This window comes from Protopterus annectens, chromosome 2.part2 (genome assembly GCF_019279795.1).
Source record: "Protopterus annectens isolate FY-2018-M chromosome 2.part2, PAN1.0, whole genome shotgun sequence".
Classification (NCBI taxonomy): Eukaryota; Metazoa; Chordata; order Ceratodontiformes; family Protopteridae; genus Protopterus; species Protopterus annectens.
In genome coordinates, this window is record NC_056730.1 from 926,814,250 (window position 1) to 926,838,129 (window position 23,880).

Genomic DNA, 23,880 nt, shown 5'->3' on the forward strand with positions numbered 1-23,880 from the left:
AAGTCAACCAGGTTCAAAAGGCAGGATCTGCCCTTGACAAAGACGAACTGGGTAGGATCTAGTGTCTGTAGGTCCCCAATGTCTTTGTTTATGAGCTCCATGATGATCCTCTCCATAGCCTTGCAGACTAAGCTAGTCAGGCTTATGGGGCGATAGTTTCCAGGGTCCGTAGAGGCTCCACCTTTGTGGAGTGGGACCACTGTTGCTGTACGCCACTCTGTGGGCACATATCCTGTAGTGAGGCTGAGATTGTATAGCTGTTTTATTTGAGGGATTAGTTCCTCTTGGAGTTCATGTAGGACACAACCTGGGATGCCATCTGGTCCCATGGAAGCAGTGTTTTTTGCTTTGGAGAGGGCAGCCTTCACCTGAGCATCAGAGATGTTTGGAAGGCAGCCCTCTGCCGGGATAGATACTTGCTCTTTTGGGAGGGATGGGGGGGGGGAGTTTGCACTGAACCTGTCTGCCAGGATATTGGCGATGTCTGTGGGTTCAGTGTATTTTTTGTCGTTTAGAATCAACTCAGAACAAGTCTGGGAGTTGCATCCCAGGTTTCTAACATAACTGAAAAAAGCCTTATGATTGTCTTTGGTGTCCTGTGCAATTTTTCTCTCGAAGCTAGCCTTGGAGGATTTTATGAGGGATCATAATTTTTTGCTAGTACTGATCAGAGATGCCTTCCCTATTAGGGATTTTGCTCTATCATGTAGTAGCTTCCTCCTTCTGTTGTACAGTTTATTTATGGCAGGGGTCCACCAGACTGGATGCCTGCCTTTGGATGATTGGGTCTTGGTTTTGTTTGGGATAGCATGATCCATGCATTCCGGGAGATGTCCGTAGAATGCGTTTATATAGGATTCTGCAGTTTGGGCCATAGTTTCCACTGGCCCTGGGGCCTTGAAGGATTCCACTTCAGTTTTGAGAAGTGAGAAGTTCGCTTTTGAGACGTTTTTCAGTGTGGTTTTCTGGGCTGGGGGTGGGGTCGGGATGTGGACATCCAGTGAAATTAATTTATGGTCTGATCTTACCAATGAGGGATATACTTCTGGTGTGGAGCATAGAGTCCCCATGTTGGTAATGATCAGGTCTAGTATGTTGTCCCCTCTTGTGGGAGTGGTGACTAGTTGTTCCATAGCATTTGAGTTTATAATTTCCAGGAACCTTTGGGCTAAGGTGCTGGGGCTTGAGTAGTGCTCCCAGTCAATGTTTGGGTAGTTGAAGTCACCCAATATAATGGTGTTCAGAGAGATCTTCATGTTCTCCAATGTTTTCAGGAAAGCCAAGTGTGATTCCTGACTTTGAGAGGGTGGTCTGTAGGATGCTATAAACTGAAAAGCAGTCTTGCCCACTGTTAGTTGCACATGGATGGTCTCCGATACGTGCAATGCCACTAACCTGGAGGTGTGGATATCCTTGATAAATATGGAAACTCCCCCTCCTTTTGTGGTTCGGTCCTGGTTTTGGGGCCGAAAAGCATGATATGAGGTATAGCCTGGTAGTGCTGGGGTGCTCTCTGGAGCCTTGAACCAGGTTTCTGTCACTGCACAGATATCGATGTTCTCCATACTGAGGAGAGCTTCGAGTGCGTGCATCTTGAGGTTAAGACTGCTGGCGTTTAGCAGCATTACCCTTAGTTTCTTGTTCCTTGTGCTGTCTATGGGGGTGGGTTTGACTTTTGAGCCTTGCCTAAAAAAGGCACTATGGGGGTGGCAAGAGCCTTTGCCAATATATGAAAGCCCAGTGGTGACAGGTGCAAGCCGTCCCTAGCGAAGCAACGTGGCTTGTCGAGCATGTCATCCCAGGCTGACAGACACTGGATCCCCTTTGAATGACACCAAAATTGTAGCCAATTGTTAAAATCGATCATTTTGTCTTTGTACTGTGGCATCATTCTAGGTGAGGGTAAGATGCTGCTCAAGGTCAGGGTCATACCAGCCTGGGCTACATGATCAGAGAGCTCCTCTATGTCTCTTTTCATGTAGTCCAGGGAGGTACGTCTCAGGTCATTCACACCAGCATGTACAATGACTGAGTCATATTTGTATTTGCTTTGGAGTGACCTGAGTGCTTGCGTTATGTGGCGGATCCTAGCACCCGACAGGCAGCTCACCGTGACCTTCTCTTTATTCAGCCTGGTGAGCGGGACGTCAGTGTGTCTGACAATAGAGTCACCTATTACAAGAGTATCAGGTGTGTTATTCAGCCTTAAGGGCTGTGGCTGCTTGGCACACTGACTTTGTGGGTTATGTGTTGTGCGTGTTTTGTTTTGAGGTAGCGTTTGCTTGGATGTCTGCTTTGGAGGTCTCTGTTGCTTAGGTAGATTCTTATTTAGAGCCTCCGAGTATGTTTTTGTGTATTTATGTGTTTGGTTCACTGATGTGGTGGGACTATGTGATACTGGAATTGTGTTGTGTGAGGTTACCTTCTCCTCCTGACTGGTTACACCAGTTTTGAGATGAGACAGCTCAGCCTTCAGTTTGGCTAAATAGTTGCATCTCTCACATATATTTGAACCTGTTTGGAGGAGGAGAGGGTTGTCCGTGTACATGAGACAGTTGTAACATTGCCTCAAAATTCCCAGATTCACCAGCTAGACTGGAGAGGAAACCATTGACTGACCTTTGGACATGCTAGAGTAATATAGGGAAACTGAATTTAAGACGGACCAATAGAGGACAGGGTAATCGTAGAGAGTATAAGAGTAAGTAGTGCTTATGGTTTAATAGTGCTAACTTGTAGGATTACTTAATTGGACCAGTGAAGGGCCTTAGAATGAGAATATGGTATTTAAATTGAGAGATAGAGCAGTTCTAAGGGAAAAAGTGTAGAGCAGACTTTGTGGAGCCAGGAATAGTTTAAACCCAATTAGGCGGCACTGCCCGCTGTTGCGCTATGCTCAAAACCGCGCAAAACCGTGCAAAAGAGGCTTTTAAGAGAGGAAGATGAAGGAGTTTTAGAAATGACCCAAAATGGCCAATAAAACTACAATTTCAAGTCAGTAACCACTCCCACAGGGGCAGGCAGGCTGCTCAATGTTTTTCACTGCCACTGATCAACAGAGAGACTTCCCTTTAGCTCAAGCAAAAAATGGCCTCACAGAAACTTACAAGCAGTTCAAGAACAGCAAGCCTGTAACTGAACTTTTTTAAATCTCAGAAAAGTGGGAAAAAAGCAAGATTTTTTTTTGTTTTTTCAGAGATAGCAGAGGTTCACAAGTATCAACAAGTTATAACAGTGCAGTAAATGACCCCACACAAGAGTGCTAGGCCAAAGACTGATAAAATGCAAGTTTTGAGAAAAAAACGATTTTAAAAATAAGTGCAAACAGGAAATTCAATAAACAGCTCTAGGTTGTGCTCTAAATACAGTTACTAATGCAGAAATCAAGTTTAACAACCCAGAAAATGCTCAAAATAGGCGGCTATGTAGAAAAACTTAGCAAATAAACAGAGGAAAAATACTTAAAATCTCATAAGTGGCTCCTTTCTTCTCTCAGCGTTTTCTCCTCTTAGTGGGTGCTTCACCAACAGCCAACAAGCCTGAAAAGACGCCAAAAACCACGAGGCAACCAGGTTTTGAGAGGAAGATGAAGGAGTTTTGGAATTGACCCAAAATGGCCAATAAAACTACAGTTTCAAGTCAGTAACCACTCCCACAGGGGCAGGCAGGCTGCTCAATGTTTTTCACTGCCACTGATCAACAGAGAGACTTCCCTTTAGCCCAAGCAAAAAATGGCCTCACAGAAACTTACAAGCAGTTCAAGAACAACAAGCCTGTAACTGAACTTTTTTAAATCTCAGAAAAGTGGGAAAAAAGCAAGATTTTTTTTTGTTTTTTCAGAGATAGCAGAGGTTCACAAGTATCAACAAGTTATAACAGTGCAGTAAATGACCCCACACAAGAGTGCTAGGCCAAAGACAGATAAAATGCAAGTTTTGAGAAAAAAATGATTTTAAAAATAAGTGCAAACAGGAAATTCAGTAAACAGCTCTAGGTTGTGCTCTAAATACAGTTACTAATGCAGAAATCAAGTTTAACAACCCAGAGAATGCTCAAAATAGGCGGCTATGCAGAAAAACTTAGCAAATAAACAGAGGAAAATACTTAAAATCTCAAAAGTGGCTCCTTTCTTCTCTCAGCTTTTTCTCCTCTTGGTGGGTGCTTCACCAACAGCCAACAAGCCTGAAAAGACGCCAAAACCACAAGGCAACTAGGTTTTAAGAGAGGAAGATGGAGGAGTTTTGGAATTGACCCAAAATGGCCAATAAAACTACAGTTTCAAGTCAGTAACCACTCCCACAGGGGCAGGCAGGCTGCTCAATGTTTTTCACTGCCACTGATCCACAGAGAGACTTCCCTTTAGCCCAAGCAAAAAATGGCCTCACAGAAACTTACAAGCAGTTCAAGAACAGCAAGCCTGTACAGCATATCACATTTCACTTTTTTTTTTTACTTATCTTTTTCTGTAGACATTTTGCCACCTTATTCAACTTTACCTTATTTCTCTGAGTGGAATAATAAGTATGGCATAGTTTCCATTTCTTTAAATACATAGTTTGTAATTTAGTACTTGACCTGTATGGAAACTGTCTCCACTTTTTATTCATTTTATATACCACAGTAACTTTGACTAAATTTTATCCAAAATCAAATAGTGACATTCTGTTCCTACAGCTGTGAGGACACTATTCCTAATAGTTTTGCTCAAATATCACTGTAATCATATATTTTAATTTATGTTGGCACTTTATGTTTTTATAAGGAATGTTGGCAGGACTGTGATCAGATCTACATAATGGAACTGTGACCTTAAATGAGGTCACCAAATTATCAATGATGGGTGTGATAGTATCTATCAAATTCATATCTGTAGTACTTTCACTGAGCAGTTAATGAATTATATTCAATAACAGAATGTCCAAAACTTCTTGTTCAGAATGGGTGGCTGAAGTGTAATTTATCCAGCCATATTGTTTTGGCTAGATAAAATCCTCTAAGTAGTACATTTTCTGATTGCACAACATGTAGCCTTCATCAGCTGGTATTCCCAGGTGGTCTCCCATCGAACAGCCAACAACTAGCCAGGTGCAAGTGAGGACGAGTAAAGATGTCAGTGCTCTTGACTATCATGTGCACGGTATAACAGATAGTACATCAGTGAAAAATGACATTGGAGACTGGTGCTGAGGTCTTCTCTATCATCTCAAGAGCGTATGAGTCACTGCTGTAAAGCTTTTCAGCCAAACAGTCCCAATACAGCTTTTTATAGCTGATAAACTAAGATAGGCTACTGATGGTCAAATGGACCAGTGGGAAGAAGATGAAGTTATCTTCCCTAAACAGTAACCAGACCAAGAATTTCCTGCACAGAGAAACATTCTTAAAAGTGAGCAGCACTAGGACTTGTGATGGCCTACAAATGCATACAACAAATCGATTTAGCAAGGATCAACTGACTGCACATCTGGAATTTTGGCTGGACAACAAATTGCATTCAAAAAACAAGTGCATACTACTTAGGTTATATCATTAAAGAAAAATATTTGAGAAACGATGTTTAGAGAACTTAGACACTAAGTACAGCATTATTAGGAGAGCTGTATTAGTTTACAGACCACTAATGGTTGAAAGTCTTAACAGGGGTCCATCAGAAAAACAACTTTAATTGACAAGTTCTCTGCCTCACTGGAGGTGATATAACTTTACGGAGGAAGAAGGGGCAAAGGCTACTTTTCAGAAAACAACACCCAGCCTAGCCTGCAACCATGAGGTAATCATAACCAGTTATGAAATGGAAATAGTAGGAAAAAGCAGCCACAAGTGTGAGCCCAGTGGTTTAAATGAGATCTTTCAGCAGCAGCCACTGAAACAAGATACAAATGTAGTAGTTCTTTGCTGCCAAACTAAATAAAATCTCAAAGGACACAATATTCAATGGGAATATGCAGTACAGACCCAGCAGGGATCCAAAGCACAAATGTATGGATTCCAGCATCACGACAATCTGCAACTAGAAACTCAGAATTGGCAGACATACAGGATGAGCTCAGGATGGGAGGGGGGGTCAAAACAGCCAAAAGCTGCCACCAAACCAAAGTCACAGCTAAAGAACCAGATCAATCTTAAAACTAGAAAGAGACAGATAAGAACTATTATTGAAATGCAGAGAGAGATCCTCTAGGAAACACTGCCACTATCATTCTGATTTTGGGGTCAACCTGAACCTTGTGAGATTCACCTGCTGACCACTATTTACTGAAATTGCACTTTAGTGAAGTGTCTTGCCATCTTTATTGCTTGAAATAAATTTTGATGTAATGCTCCTAATACGAGTACTGAGAACATACAGAAAAACTGTAACTCAACTGACCTCACCCTTATGGTAGGGGTGGGGAAGCAAACTCACCTATGAATATGCATGTCAACTTTAAGATTGCAAAATGTCCTGAAAGAAAAAATACGTGTAATTTCCTCTTTCCTGAGTCTTTGCAATCTCACAGCTATTAGACATACATACTTGGTATATGGGCCTTTGCAACAAGTCCATACCTCTCATACAAATTTTCACAGAATGTCCAGATTTTTGCCTCAAATATTTGGTCTGTTCCTCATAAAATCTGTGGTTTTCAGGCAAATCACAGAGCACTGAAGTCACTAAATAATGACCAAACAATAGCATATATTTGAGTTTCAGACTTCATATCCTTCAAAAATGCATACTAACACAAACCCTGTCATTCTGACAGCTTTCTTAGTTTATAAGAGCAATATTTAAAATCTGTCCCTATTTCTGGGACTTTGTCCCCCAATATTTTAGGCTTTGTTCAGATTTCTTGTGTTAAGAAGTTGAGAGGTACGTCCACATCTGACTGGAAATATCCTGCGTTCTTAAGTTGTATTTTGCTATATATAATTGAGAAGCAACTTTAGTGAAATGCTATTCAGTAAAAAGTGGTTGATCAAGCAGGCTTCAGTAATTTCAAAGAGAGCTAATTTTGGGTGGGGTGGGGTATAGCACTTAACTCCTTACCCAAGATATTTGGGACTAAGCTAGATGTAAATCAGGATCTAAGGTCCAAAATCAGAGATAGTTTTAAAATACTGGTACTGGTCAAACTTTTACTAAAATAATCAACAAAATATGACACTTTGAACATACATGCATTTTCTGAAGAACAGTAAGTCAATATATACTTTTAACAAGTCAACAAATGTTAAGCCTTTTACTAAGAGTAACTCTCTGTGTCCTATCACAAAATCAAGGATTTTAGAAGGCATAGGGTAAATTAAAGGGTAAAATCATCAGGAAGGGCTAAGAAGCAGTAGGTACTGGTTGAATTATTTACTTTGATTATAAGAGTCAAAGTCACCACTGTGAAGAGTCTGATGGATGTGATGAAAGGACAGCTAAAGTAGGGATGTGGTGTACTGAGAACAAACATACCTGAAACCGCTGTAACAAGGCCCCTAATCTAGAAAAGATGCGCTTTAAGAGAGACTTTCGATAATCATTCATGGGCTTCTTCACAGGAACAGAAGAAACCTTCATTGGGATAAAGTGTAATTGGCAAAGAATTTCATATCAGCTATCCTTTTATTCAGGATCTTGTATTTAGATCTAGGACTGTGTGGCATTTTCTAGCTAGCTTGGATACTGTAGAGAAAAGTGAGTACTACAAGTACTACAATGTAAAGAAACAAGAGTTAAAACTCATCTAAAGCATAATTTATAGCATATCATTCAAAACTGAGGTATATTGCATATTTGTAATATTAAAAAATTAGACACACAATAAAAAAAACAGCATCCATTGTAGAAGCTGATACAGGAAGGTAAGGCAGGAAAGCAACGTGATGCAAGACACTCCCAGTACTCTCAGCCTAAGGTGGAATTTGAAATAATCTGAATTTCTATCTGGATGCTGTAGACACTGGAATGAAAAGAACTCATAGGATATACCAATAAAATTAAGCAGCAGTAGTAACTTAAGGAAAAGAATGAATCCCTACAACAGAAGATATTTTGCAGTTGCTATATTCCAAGAAAGATGCCTGTTAGAACATCTACTTTAGGACAAGGGAGTAGCCAGGTATACTTTTCTACACAGTACATTTTTCTTTGCATCACTCTGAAACATTTTAGCTTTTATCACGCTATTTTGTCTACAAATATCTGAAGTAATGCCTTTAACAACAGGGACATTGCTTGCTTACAGAGAGGATTGCTAATTTAAAACAAAAACACTAGTTTTAGAGGAAAACACTGAAAGGGATGTGTACATGGGGGGGCAACATTTTGAAAGATATGTACATTTTTTAAATGCCATGTGGGTTGGGGGGGCAGTAAAACAGTTTGTACAAAATGGAATTTTCTGGCTACACCCCTGCTTTAGGAATCCCTGTCATGCTCAAACAAGTAGGTGAAATTACCTAGATATATGGCCACAGTATCACTGTTCAACAAAAACAGCAGACGCAAAAGGGTTTAGGAAGATTTGAAGTTACAGCCAATATTACTGCCACTGCAACACAGTTTCCAAGGGATAACTAATTCCATCAAGATGCTGCCACCCCAAATCCATGTATCAGGAATATCTGAACCTTGGTATACATCTCTGGAGATGTAAATTTTTTCAGAGAAAATACCTGCACAAAAGGTGTTTTTGCCAAGGTTATTCAAGTGACTATTTTTCTAACATATTTCATAGGGCATATGTGAGACTACATATGCCCTAAGGAATCCTCCAGTTGCCCTACTCCACTCATTGTGATGTTTATAAAATCAACACAGACAGATGATATTTTGCCAAGTAGTGTTAATCAAAGTCACCGTTTTGTTGATGGTGGTACCCTCTTCATTCATTCTGATTTACCCCCAGAAACCGTGAAGCAGTTCAAGTTTGTTTCCATTAGCAAAATGCTTGAAGAGAAAAACATTCAGAATTTGTTTTTCTTGAAAGGTTCTGAATATTGTGGAAATGTCCTCCTTTAATTCTCTACAAGTTCCTGCAAGAAGCTCATGAAGTAAAAAAAAAAAAAGCTTGTGTTAATTAATGGGTAGTTCGGTGTGAGGTTATGCACCATCAGTAGGATGAAAAGCAAGCAATGATGCCCAACAGTGTGTGTTACTGAGTAAATAATGCCTGCCCACAAGTGTAGAGGCCCTACTCTCGGAATGGCATTATTTACACATTAACACATACCCTGGAGGGCATTAGTGCACTTAGAGAATTGGGCTGTCTGTAAAATTGTGTTTTTCTTATTATATTATTTTTTATATAATTTTGATGTAAAATAGTTCCTCTGCCTAATGTTTCAAACTTGCTGTAGTATATGTAAATGGTGTTGGAAGAAGTATTTTACATTCAAAATATAACGTTTTCAAAAAATATCCAGATATTTACTTCATTTTTTTGTCCCTTACTCCTAACATGTGTGGTTTGTTGCCAATCAGTGGTGATTGAAGTCACTAAATAATGACATATATTTAAGTTTCAGATTTTATTGCCTTAAGAAAATGCACAACACAAATCCTGTTATTCAAGCAACATTCCAATTTTATCAGAGCAACATTTAAAATCTGTTCTTATTTTTGAGTCTTTGTTCCCCCTTTATTTTAGGCTTTACCATGATTTCTTGAGCTAAGAGGCAGAGAAGTATGCATACCTCTTAAATGCTCCTGCTTGCCACTGCTCAACTGCTCTCACTTTTCACACACGCAGAAAAACATTTCTACTTTCATGTACCCAAGCATGCATACACTTACGCACACAGACCAAAACAAACATACACAGACACACACCCACTTTCCTTCCTTTGTTTTTTGTTTCTTTTAATTTTACACTCGTTAAACAGCAAAAGCTGTGCTTAGCGAGTAAAAATAATGGCTCGATCGATCTCACTCTCATGCATGCATGCACTCACAAACACATACACACTTTTTTTTAATACACTTGCTAAACAGCAAAAGTGCTGCATAGTGGGTATGAACATAGTGGCAGGTGTTTGCTTTCTTTCTGTCCGAGCTCCAAGGCAGCTTAATATGCTGTTGTGAAGTGGCAAACTCATTTTCCCGTGGGCATTACCTGCAGATTATCACCCTGCTGGAGAACATTTGTTCATCAGAGTGTTCGCTGACAATTAATGAATAAGAGTTTTTTTCTGGTTCTTTTCTGTTTAAAGTGTCACTGCTACTTTTTTTTAACTCTTACTGTTTATCTTTTCTCTGTCTCTTTTTATTTGTCCTGGTTACAGGAATATTGTACAGTCATACATGTGAGAAATCCCACATTAAATGACATTTACACAACTCTATCCCTAAAGTCACAGGTTAACCCAGATATCACAGCAAGTGCACTTCAATCAAATGTCATTTTTTACACAGGAGCTGCACATGGATCAAATGGCATTTCTTTCATTGTAGCATCTGCCCCAAATTCTGATCATATATGATATATTCAGAAATCATATTCAAACAATATAACTCAACCATACTGATCTCACCTAATTTCTTGATTTTGAAAGAAAAAAGAGAAACCATATTGCATTAAACTCAAAGTATTTAATTGAAGTCTGATGATAAAAAAACAACAAAATTACAAAATTATTCACTTACCTTTGAAATACTGTCTAGATCTCCTGAACCTAGAATTTATAAAATAAAAATATGTTTAAGATATTTAGTTCAAAAAACAGAACAGCAAGTAAAACTTCTTTAGTTCATTATTATAAATTACTATACTCATCAAGACCACATTGGTTTCTTAAAATAAATTCAAAGTACAGAACAGAAATTGCAAACACAGTAGAACGCAACTCTGCAAGAATCACATTCAAAAGATCAAACCATGCACAGATTTGATCCAGATATTTTAGATGGCTTCACAGAAACAGCAAATCAGATTTAAAAAGGCTGCCTATATAATGATTCCTTATTCTTCACAAAAAAAAAAAAAATAAAAAAAATCAGAAAGTGACAATCATGTCCATATCAGAATATTAACATCATGACAGTATCACATATTGTCTTGATGTCAAGATGCTGATATCATGACAATGTCACACATTATAGTCTGCATGTTATAATTTTTATCACCTCAATGGGTAGTAACATTTGAAGTTGTTTTGTAAGAAGTATAATGTTCCATGAATGATCATCCATATTCTACTGCAGTTTTAACTTCCATCTGCTAACAAGGAAAAAGCTCCCATGTGCACTTTGTTTTCAGTGGTTTTCTGGATGAACTGACTCACTGAAACACCACAGGTAGATAAATAGTTTTAGAGCACCACTGCAGACAGGGCAGAATGATACCATGTACACACTGTTTCTAGTGGTGACATGGATATCCTGATTCACTGAAAACACTACAAACAGCAGATCAACACTTTTGTAGGTTAAAATACCCCAGCAGTTAAAGACAACATAAAAAAACTAGAAACCATGCAAATACTTTAAAAACCAAATGAGCAACAAAACCTCTTGCACATAAGGAAAACCAAGCCAGCCTGTCAAAATACTTTTAGCGCTTTTGTTCTTTACTCACAGAACTTCATCAGAAACATAGACACTTAAATATTCACATTCATTAATCAACCAATTAAACAAACAATTCTTACATCACTTCCTGCTTATTAAAATCAAGTTAATACACATTTCATGTTAATTAGGACTTTCACTAATACATGGAAAACACTGGCAACCAAAAAAAGCTGCCATTTCAATTAATTTCACTTCTAATAGATTATTAATATCACCTATAAAACTGTTAACGTGTTCAAGTAAAATAAACTAAAATGTCCTAAAATCCTTGCAAATCAGACTGTTTAGCTAAGGCATTAGTCCTGTACTTTTTCTTTATAGCTGCCTTGTGCTCATAAATTCTTTTTGCCAGAGGTCTTGTGGTTTTCCCTGCATAGAAACTTTGTCAAGAATTACAGGCTGCAGTGCTACCAGATAGCTGGGCAGCCATAGCAGAGGTGGTAAGGGAGACAGCTAAAAAGTTGCCTGGTGTGATATCTGGACAGAGGAAGGAGGACAAGGAGACCTGGTGGTGGAATGAGGAAGTATATGAGAGCATACAGAGGATGAGGTTGGCGAAGAAGAAGTGGGACTGTCCAACAGATGAAGAAAGTAGGAGTACAAGGAGGTGAGGTGTATGGTGAAGAGAGAGGTAGTGAAGGCTAAGATATATGAAAGGTTGCACACTAAAGAGGGAGAAAAAGACCTGTACAGATTGCCTAGACAGAGTGACCAAGCTGGGAATGAAGTGCAGCAGGTTACAGTGATAAAGGATAAAGAGGGAAACGTACTCGCAAGCGAGGAGAGTGTGTTGAGCAGATGGAAAGAGTACTTTGAGGGGTTGATGATGAAGAGAATGAAAGAAAGAGATTGGATGATGTGGGGATAGTGAATCAGGAAGTGCAATGGATTAGCAAGGAGGACGTAAGGACAGCTAGGAAAAGGATGAAGACTGGAAAGCTGTTGGTCCAGATGACAACCTGTGGAAGCATGGAGGTGTTTAGGAGAGATGGCAGTGGGGTTTTTAACCAGATTATTTAACGGTATCTTGGAAAGTGAAAGGATGCCTGAGGAGTGGAGAAGACGTGTACCGGTACTGAGTTCTAAGAGTAAATGTGATGTGCAGAGCTGTAGTAACTTCAGAGGGATACAATTGATCATCCATTGCATGAAATTATGGGAAAGAGTAGTGGAAGCTAGGTTAAGAAGGGAGGTTATGGTTAGTGAGCAGCAGTACGGTTTCATGGCAGGAAAGAGCACTACAGATTCGATGTTTGCTCCGAGGGTGTTGATGAAGAAGTATAGAGAAGGTCAGAAGGAGATTCGTTATGTCTTTGTGGACTTAGTAAAAGCATATGACAGGGAGCCTATGAGGAAGTCAGAATTGGCAGAGAAGCATGTAAGAGTGGTACAGGATATGTACGAGGACAGTGTGACAGTACAGTGGTGAGGTCTGCGGTAGGAGTGACAGATGTGCTCTACGTGGATGTGGGATTACATCAAGGATCACCTCTGAGCCCTTTCTTATTTGCAATGGTGATGTACAGGTTGACAGACGAGATCAGACAGGAGTCCCCATGGACTATGATGTTTGTGGATAACACTGTAATTTGTAGTGAGAGTAGGGAACAGGTAGGGGAGACCTTGGAGAGGTGGAGATATGCTCTAGAGAGGATGGGAATGAAGGTCAGCAGGACTAAGGTAGAATACATGTGTGTAAATGAGAGAAAGGACACAGGAATGGTGAGGATACAGGGAGTAGAGCTGGCAAAGGTGGATGAGTTTAAATACTTGGGATCAACAGTTCAGAGTAATGGCAAGTGTGTAAGAAAGGTGAAGAAGAGAGTGCGAACTGGTGGAAACGAATGTCAGGAGTGATATGTGAGAGGCAGGTATCAGAGAGGGTGAAAGCGAAGGTCTACAAGATGGTAGTGAGACCAGCTATGTTGTATGGGTTGGAGATGGTGGCACTGATAAAAAGACAGGGGTCAGAGCTGGAGGTGGCAGAATTAAAAAAGTTAAGATTTGCAGTGTTTGTGACAAGGATTAGAAATGAGTATATTAGAGGGTCATCTCAGGTTGGATAATTTGGAGACAACGCCAGAGAGGCAAGATCGCATTGGTTTGGACATGTGCTGAGGAGGGATACTGGGTATATTGGAAAAAAAATTCTAAGGATGGAACTGCCAGGAAGAGGAAAAGAGGGAGGCCTAATATAAGGTTTATGGTTGCAATGAGAGAGGACATGCAGGTGGTTGGTGTGACAGAGCAAGATGCAGAGGACAGGAAGAAATGGAAACAGATAATCTGCTGTGGTGACCCCTAACAGAAGCAGCCAAAAGAAAAAAAGTTTTTTTATAACAAAAATCAGGCTTATTACCAGCAACTTTATATAATTCCTGATTACACTGAACAATCTTCCAGTTATTAACAATAACACTTTTAATGGCAAACATGTCTCTACTAATTGGTAATGGAAAACTATTATGAAACTCATTTCTAATAACATCAGACTTCACTTTATATGTAAATATTTAAGAATAGGGGGACATCTGTTTAGAGTGCCCAATCTACCTACTGCATGGATATGGAGTGTGGGAGGAAACCGGAGCTCTCGGTGGAAACCCACATGACTGCAGGGAGGACATGCAGACTCCACACAGAAGACTGGGGTCCCACACTCCAAAAACATGCAGCAGGTGGATTGGGCACTCTAAACTGGCTGTAGGTGCGATTGCGTGTGTGATTGAGTGGTATGGATGAACTACCACAGCAGGGCTAGCCACCCAGCAGTGTAAACCTTGGCTCGAGATGATTGTCACTGTTGAAGTGACACCCCGACCCCATGTGTGTGCAAAATGGGAAAAGGGGGTTGAGGATGGCTGGATGGATGGAAATCTATTGTACCTATCCTTCTTCAGTTCTTCAATGAAATTGTTAATAATCATTTCTGGATAATTTCGTACCAAAAATAATCTTTTAAATACATAACATTCTTTTTAAAAATGTTTCTACTAATACTTCTCGATAATCTAATAAGTAGGCCCCTTATAATATTTAAGTTAGTTAAAATCAACATAAATCAGGTGGTGTTCCAAAACAAGAATTCTGTGCAGGTCCTAATGCAAGTCTGTCTGTCTTCTCATTAACACAGTGGCCACTAAACTAATAACACAAAGTATTACCAGGAAAATGCAAAATAAGGCAAATAAAACACAAAAGTAGAATGCTACCATTGAAACTTTGATAATGGAGAATTATAAAGCAACTAAGAGAGGAAATGCTACTACTAGAAGCATACAGAAAACAGACAATAAAGTAAAACATTGTCAGCAATACAGATGCAATAAAAGGAATAAATAATATTAAAACAGAGCAAGATTTATGTTGTACCACTTCTAACAATAAACTAAAAATACTAGCAAAAGCAAAACATCCAAGAAAGTATACAGAGAGATATATAAAATTGTAAAAAAAAAAAAAAAAAAGCAATTCACTTTAGGCTGTTGTGCCCTTTCACCTTATCTTCTCCAGGACAGCTGGGAGACAACTTTTGGGACTGCCCATAACTGCTAACTCTGAAAGAGGAATTGTGTCATTGTGACAGTATTTGCTCTGGCATTGTGGTAATTTCTGCCATTGTTTGTCATTGGCTTTGATCCAGCAATTAAAGTGGATAAGCAAGAAGAAAACATATTAAATACAGTGATGTTGGTAAGGACAAAGGGACAAAGGTAATCACAAAAGCTTGGAACAGCGACGGCTGAAGTACCTATATGAAAGGGAAACAAGCTCGGCAGTCCTTATTAATATAGAGACTATGATTAAAAAATGGTTTTGGAGGCCAACCAGTCAATTGTTTATCAACTAAATGAGCACCAAGGATTACCAGTTATTATTTTTCTCTACTCAACTGAATCACACTATTTTCTTCTAAACTGGGAAAATGAGAATAAGCAATACGTTTGTAATTTGTTTGCTGTTACAACTGATGTTGCTAATGCTGTTTTTAATGTAACAGGTTTGCACAAAAAACAAGCAAACCACTGCTGACCTCAAAAAGAAAGCAATAACAGTAACACCGTGTTAAACAGAAGTCAATCATTTCTGGAGAAACATTTACAAAGAACCTGCTGAATATAACAAAGATGCATTATGGATAAAAATAGGTAAATTAATAATGCTAACAGACAGGATATGAAATGGAATGGAGTAATACCCCATAGAACTGACAAAAAAAATAAACGTACATAACTGGAAGAAAAGTTCCAGAAGCCGTACCCATACTCTTGCTAAGGGTATTAACGTATGCATCATGATTTGGCTCTGATTAAAAAATTACTTACTTGCACATCCTGAACTGAAACAAAACTTTAGTTAACAATGGGAAGGATGACAGCCCTCCCTAAAAGTTAATCTACAAGCCATTCTAAGAACTAACAACCATGAACTTGCCTTTTTAACAGTATAAAAATTGTGGATGGGAACTCGTGCAGTCTTTACAGCCATTTCAATCATAGCAATAGAACAGAAAGGCGATAAAAGAAAAATCACATGGAACCAAGGATCATTTACTATTAAATTAAGTTGTAATAAACAGCTGTCAACAGCATAGAAGCAAGAAAGTAAGATAAACAGCTGATGAAAAAAGGACAAAAGAAGCATAAACTGCTGAAAGAGTTGCACCCAACAATTACGGTGCTCTGCAAACTGAGAGAAAAAAGTTATAAAATATTAGAACATGTAAGTAGAAAACAGAGCAAGCTGTAGCCACGACATCCTGACAGTTTCAGTAGTACGTTGAAAGTGAGTAAATAAAAACAGAATTTCCATGCCTACTTAAATATTCTATACATACGAGTAACTTTATATGAACTACAGGAAGAGGCAATTCTGGGAACATTATCACTGAGTAAGGAGCACAGTTAGCAAGCGTCAGTGACTGAAACAATACTGATTTCATGTACTGTAAATGTGCAATGATGCATGAATAGTGTCCATTCCTGTCATTTAATAAATCCCTAAACATCTTGTGAAATTAAAAATGAGAGACTGTGATCTTTACTTCTCTAGCTCTTTTTCATGAGATGCCTGCAGAGCAAACTGGAATGTTCAAAAGGAGGCAAAGACTGCAACAGGAGATCGCCTACAAACACGTTGGTGTGATGGTTAAGGTGCATGCCTTAGAAACACAAGGGGCAGGGTTTGATTCTCACATGGGATAACTGGCTAGGCTTAAAATGGCCCATGATGGCAGTTAGTCTATTACTAATCTAATCTATGAATCTAAGAGTAATTCAACTTACTACACGTAACCTCTTACAATTCTGGCTGAAGAAGGGTGGATTACACTACCTACTAAAACAGATAAGATGTCCTTTAAATAGCACCCGCAGTTATTACACACACACACACAAATCCAACTAGACAGGAGTAGATAAAGCATCTAATCTACAATGAAAAATTGGAAAATATAATTTGAGAGATCTGTTCTTGCAGGCCTGCACTGCCACTCCCCAAACTTCTTTAAGATGCAGTGCCAAGTAAAATTATGAACATTAACACCTGCAGTTTGAGAAGAATTTCTGCAAAAAAAAAAAAAAAAGAGTCTTGAAATAAGTGAAGACATTATACCTTTAATGTAATTAACTTTTACAAATTCAGAAGGATGTCTTCAGTCTCAACAAAAAGTAGGCAATGTTAGGCAACAGCAACGGTAACTTGTCGATTTGTGGGGAAGAAAAAAAAAAACGTGAAACATTGAAAAATGTCATTCCCAGCCATGTAGTACTATGTATGCCTACTCAGCTGTACAGTACTTCCTTTAGACCAGCACACTGGCAAATCAAAAGGTAAATGAATACCACCATATAGGGTGAATTCGGATACTACCTTGAGTAAGAACTTGGGACTGCTGAGTACAGTTACTCAATTCTTATGGTAAAAGGCTGTAGGTTTCCGAATCACAGAAACTCAAGCAGTTACACAGTTCTCGTCCTCATCTCCAGAATCAGGGACAAATCCAAAAATATTAAGGACATAGGTCCCAAATCTGGGGCACTTTGGCCCAGTTAAATCAATGCCCTACCCCAGTCAAACAATCATTGAATGAATAAATTAATTAATTAAATAAATAAATATACAACATGCTCTGCAACTGTAGGGAATGTCATTATTTAAGGACTATAAATAATCTTTCTGATACTTTATGAATATAATACTGCTGTCACTTTTTCATTTCTCCAAATCTTTTGGGTTTCTAATACCATGACGGGAATGGACCCCATTCCTAAGTCAAAGTAATTTTAAAGTTCATGAAATTAGTATTGTTTCAATCTTTGATGTCAGCCAGAAATGCTCTTCATGGCACCTGCAATGTGCCCAGTAATGACTCCTGCAATTCGTACGGAGTTACATGTACTGGTAACATATCTAAATACGATTGTAGATTTTTTTTATAAGATCCGTTGCTCCTACTACTACTGGAACTGTCTGGGTATCTTTCTTCCACACTGCTCTTGTTTCTGCCTGCAATCCTGATATTTTATGACTGTGTATCTCTCTGTACGCAAGACACTGTAGTCACTGGGTGTAGCGATTTCAATGATCAATGCTACTTTTGTCTTCTTTTCATGGATCAATATATTTGGTTTTCTCACATCCATTTTTAACTGTTGGTAATGGGTGATCCAATGTGATGTAGACGTCATAATTTTCTATGATGCTTTGTGGCTCATGTTTCCAGTGCTTTTCAGATATTTCAGTATTGTAATGTTTGCACAATCTGCAGTGCAACAGTCTTGCCACATTATTATGCCTTTCAGTATACACTCCTTCTCCCATTAGTACATCGCAATCAGGTTTTACAAAACCTACATTTGTCTGTTTCTCACAAATGTTCAATGGACTTTGTAAACCAACGTGCATGTCCAGTATCTTGGGCTGCCAATATTAACTTTTTATCTTTTGGTTTGAATTCACTTCTCCTTAACCATTCCTACGTCCAATCTTGATCAACATGAGGTTCTTACAGGAGTTTTCTATACCAGCAACTATATTTATGCATTTTCCACATTTCTTGCCTTCTTATCTGATCCTTCACCTTATATTATTTCTTTTGTTTTTTGGCACATTCATTTGCTGCCTGATTTTTATCTGCTTGTGGTTTGATTTCCATTCCCACTTGACATCGATATGCTTCTGCTAGATTAAGAAGGGAAGTCATCTTAGATTTATTCTCCTCATGTTTCAAAACTTTCACTATATTTGGGTCTTGTGAAGTCAGCAGATATGTATGCAGTCCCACAACTGTGGATCTATACATGTAATCAGTTTCAAGTAGGCCTGTACCTCCTTCGGAACAGGGAATATATACTCTTGGTATGCACTGTTTTTTTTATAAATCATTTAATAAGCATGCACATCCTTCTTGTTTTCCTGTCTAATCTATCAAACATCTTTTGGGGCCAGTCAATCATGCAAAAACTGTAAGTTAGGACAGGAACAGCAAACTGGTTTATAGCTTGAATTTTGTTCCTAGATGTCAATGCTGTTTTCAGGATTAATTTAAATCTTATAAAATATTCCTTACTAAGTTTTACTTGCATTTGTTCATGTTTTATTGTTGAACCTTCATCAATTCCCAAATATTTCTGCACTCCCTGTTGCTCAAGTTTTTTTATATCACATTATTCTCCCAAACTGATGTTTTCTTGATGCTACAGCTATCCTGCTTTAAAGGTTGATTTTGCACTTTTATCAAGACCAAATTACACTCTTACATCATCTGAAAAAGTTTTGACTACTTGCAATTGTGCTTTCTGCTTTCACTTCCTCGTCTGATGAGCTATACAGTTTTAAATCATTGCCAAAGAGAAGATGAGAAGTCTTTTACATTTTGTTTCTTTCTGGGAGGCAAATTATAGCCACAACCTACTCTTTTAAGCAGGCAGTTTAATGGGTTATGGGTAAGGCAAAAAAGCAAAGGTGACAGTCACCTGGAATATCCCCCTTTAGATTTTTATCCCAGGAATAATTTGTCCTTTATCATTACTTAACTGCAAACTGGTTTGCCACTGTCTCATGGTCACTGTGATGAAGTTTATCAGTGTAGGGCGTATCTTACACATTTTTAAGCACTCCTTTATCCATGAATGTGGGATACTGTCAAATGCTTTTTTTGTAGTCTAGCCATACTATACTTAGATTCGGCCCCTTTTTACAGTTCTCCACTATTACTTTAGTTAACAACAAATGATCCTTTGTTCCATATGACTTTCTATTATTGCCCTTTTGTTCTTATTGCCATAATTGAGTTTTCTTCTAATAACTATAAACTATCAGCATCAATTCCAGTGTACAGTTTATACATCATCGGAAGGCAACTTATTGGTCTATAATTTTTAGGGTAGCTTGCAGGTTCACTCTTAAGCAGGAACATTGTTTTTCCTGTTGTTAGCCAGGTTGTTGTCTGTTTGGGGTGTGCATATAAATAGTTCTTTACTCATGGCTACATTTTTGGCAAAGATGTTAATACTTTCAACTAAAAGTTAGGTACTGCATCTGGGCCTGGGGTTTTCCAGTTAGAGGCTTTTCTCAACTTTGTTTCAATCTCTTTGGCTGTTTCATATCCTGTACCTTTAAACTTTTTAGTCTTTCTTTTACTACTTCTATCCATTTAGCATATTTGTTATGTTCCACTGGATCTTCATAAATACTTCTTCAAAATGTATCTATTTCATCTTTTTTGGTGGCCTTTCAATTCCCTTTACCTCATTTCTCAATTCTCTTTAAAACTTTTTTGGGTCATCAATAAATTGCTTATTTTATACTTTTCCTTTATATTTATCTGTGTAACTTCTAAATTTTCTGCCTGTGCTGATATTTTTAGTTTATTATTTGCAATGGTGCATAATAAATCCTGATCCGTTATAATACTGCACATTGCTTTTATCATGTCTATTTTGCTGAGTATTTTTGTTGATCTGTTCCCTTTTCTATATTCTTCTAACAGTGACACTTCTTGTCTTAATTGCTTTATAGTTTTCTTTATTCGATACTTCCATGATGGTATTCAATTTCTCCCCTTCCTTTCCCTTACTACCCTGTGTTCTTGTGGTAGAATTTTATCTGTTATTAATTTAGCTGTACAGTAATATATCACGTTTACTTCTGTTAAATCACGTTTCTCTATGGACTGTCCTAATTCCTGCATTCATTTATTTTATCAAACTTCTAACTTTTTGGGTTTTACTGACCTTCTGCAGTCTGTTTCTTTCATTGATCTCAATATGTCCATCTCTACTAAATCAAGCAACTCTTCTCTTAGCTCATTTTCTTCTAAACTAAGGGCACATTTTTTGTTCTCCATTTTCTGCGGGCATTCTATAATATATTCTATAGCATCTTCCTGTGGCACATTCTCTTTAATTTCATCCTGTGTCATCTGTTGCTCTGTCATATGGGAACTCACTGACCTATCACTCCTCAACACTGACTGCGACAGAGTTGCCACAGTTTCCTGTTCCTTCCCTTACTGCCCATCCAGCTTCAAATGAACATTTATACTGGTTTCCTGTGGAAGGCTTGAAAATATCTTCATATGGCAACTGACCAGTTGCTTCCAGTTCCACTGGTTTCACTTTAACTTGGTGTCTATTGCTCTATCCTGCAGTGGTGCTTTCTTAGTCAGATTTTCTACACTGAATCCTTCATTCGCAGGTACTCCATAACCTCAGTTTCTGTTTTTTTTAACTTCTCTATTACTAATCTTCTTTTCTACTTTTCCTCTTTGTCTTCTTATTTTTTGAATTGCAAAGTTTTCCATATCTGGATTAATTTGCCCGAATTTCTCTTCAAACATCATTGGTGCTGCTCTTTTTGTATTGATTAGTTTTGCTTTCTCCTTTGCATAAATATTACACCATATTAAATCTTTTTTTCTTTCCCATGTCCCTATTTCTTCTTCAGATGTCTCCTGATCTTCCTGTTTCTCCTTACTCTGGGGACTCGCTCCATCATGCTGTGATGCAACCTGTGTTAAACCTTCTAAAACAAATGCTTAGCTTCTCAGGCATTCCATAACTTCAATTTTTTTTTTTAGCTTCTACTTTACTAATTTTCTTTTCTACATTTCCTCTTTGCGACATTACTTTTTATTGTGAAATATTCCATATCTGGATGCCTTTGCCTGTATTTCTCTTTGAATATCTTTGGGGCTCCTTTTTTGTACTGATTAATTTGGCTTTCGACTTTGCATAAATATTGCACTATATCAAATCTCTTTCTTTTCCATGTCCAGATTTCTTTTTTATACTTTTCAAATATCTCTAGATTTTGTTGTTTACTTTTTCGCACTTCCTTGGATGCTTCTTTTTCCAAACAATTCAAAGTTTCTCGGTCTACGTAATGTTTTTCACAAATCTGTTGTATTAATGAACACAAATTTTTATTTGAAGCTTTTGACAGTTTTTCTTGTGGAAGTATTTTTCTTTCCCCTAATTTCTCTCACTCTTTTGTATGTCTTGTGTCTGGAATTTCTGGGGTTTTTGCATAATAGTAAAAATACATAATTTATTTCTTATCCTCAGTAGTCCACTCTATTGTTTTTATGGCTCTTCTTTGGCCTATCAGTTTTTGTGATTTTTGTGGACTGCTACTTCCTTCTACAACAGGGGGGCCACCCCCCCTGGGCCTGGCCCCATTGTAGGAATGCTTCCATATTTTGAGGATTCTACACTGTCACCACCAATGCATCTACCAGGATTGAGCACATTTTTATCCTGGGTCTTGTGTACCCAGCTATCTTTTTTAATTTTTGACCTACTTCTGTCCACAATACATGCTATATAAAATACAGTCTATATATCAGTGTCATCCTGGTTAGATTTTGCGAAAAAACAGGGTCCACCTTGTGAAGGTACTCACAAAGACTTTAGGATGAATTCATTTTCAGCAATACTACTTGCCTTTACTTGCTGACTTCTCATCTCTCCATTCAGACCCCTGTCTTTTCAATAGTCTGTATGGCTGTTTTTATTCTCCTTAAGGATCTGCATCCAGTATCCCACTCTCTCTCTATTTTTTGAATTCCCCCCCTTGCTTGTGTTTTATTTATATATATATATATATATATATATATATATATATATATATATATATATATATATATATATATATATATATATATCAGCCTTAACTGTGTAACTATAAAATATCACTTCAAATCAGGTAATCCTAATCCACCTTGTTCTATTAGAAGGATCAACTTATTCCAGTTGACCCTAGCCCTTCCCCTCCCAGATAAAATCATTCAACTCTTTATTAATTACTCCCCACAATTTCTCCTTTGTTTGATAAAAATACGCCTTACCTGTATATAAAACTATAGAGACTCAAACATTTTCACTGCTTTTATCTTGCTATTCATATCCATAAACCAGAGCTCACAGTTTCTCCGTTTTTGCATTATATTTTGTTTATTTTTTTCCCCACACACATTTAGCTGCAGTAACAGAATCCTTTTTAACCCATACTCCTAAACACTTCATTTTATCATGTCCCCATAAATAAAGGTAATGTAAAACCAATTCATGCGCAGGTACATAGTTTACAGCTGTAGCCTTTATTTTGTCTTCATTAATTTTATATCCCCCCCAAAATTTAAACTGTCTCAGATTGTTCCACAACACTGAGATGCCCTTTTCTGGTTTTATCAGCTACAAAATAATATCTGCAAATAAAGCCAACTTTACTTGATCACCATACCAATTACATCCTTGAACTTCTAACTCCCTTATTTTTCTTTGACAATGGCTCTAAATATAATGCAAACAACAAAGGAGAAAGAGGACACCCCTGCCTGGTTCCCCTGTTCAGGCACAACTTATCAAAGAGGAACCCTTTCACTTTAATTTTTGCCTCCAATCCCTCATTTATCCTCCTAATTAACCTTATTACTGCAAATCCTTCCATTGCCCTAGTCATAAAACCCCAGCTTACTCTGTCGAATGCTTTCTCTACATCAAGACCCACCAACAACAGTGGTATTTTCTTACATTTCACTTCTTTCTGGATCATCTTGGTTCTATAAATGTTGTCAAGTGTTTGCCTCCATTCCATGAAACCACAGTGATCCATATCAATTGATTCTGTCACTACCTTTGCCATTCTTTTAGCTATTATGGACACAAACACTTTATAATCATGGTTTAAAACTGAAGTGGGCCTATATGAAACTAGGCTGGATGGGTCTTTATCATCTTTAGGAATTAGAGCCACCACACCTTTCTTCCAGGATGCTGGTGCTTTCCCTCCTTTTAAAATACTGTTAAACAAAACCATCTGGATCTTTATCACTT

General features: G+C 38.0%; 1 protein-coding gene across 3 annotated transcripts in view; it reads right to left on the reverse strand.

Moving 5' to 3' along the window:
• SSBP2 (single stranded DNA binding protein 2) overlaps window positions 1–23,880 on the reverse strand; it is a 1,934,337-nt gene that overhangs the window by 94,159 nt on the left and 1,816,298 nt on the right. For all 3 annotated transcript variants that reach the window (XM_044064241.1, XM_044064242.1, XM_044064244.1), the window contains exon 15: window positions 10,616–10,644. In XM_044064241.1, coding sequence (XP_043920176.1) covers window positions 10,616–10,644 — 29 coding nt within the window. The remainder of the gene's footprint in view (window positions 1–10,615; window positions 10,645–23,880) is intronic.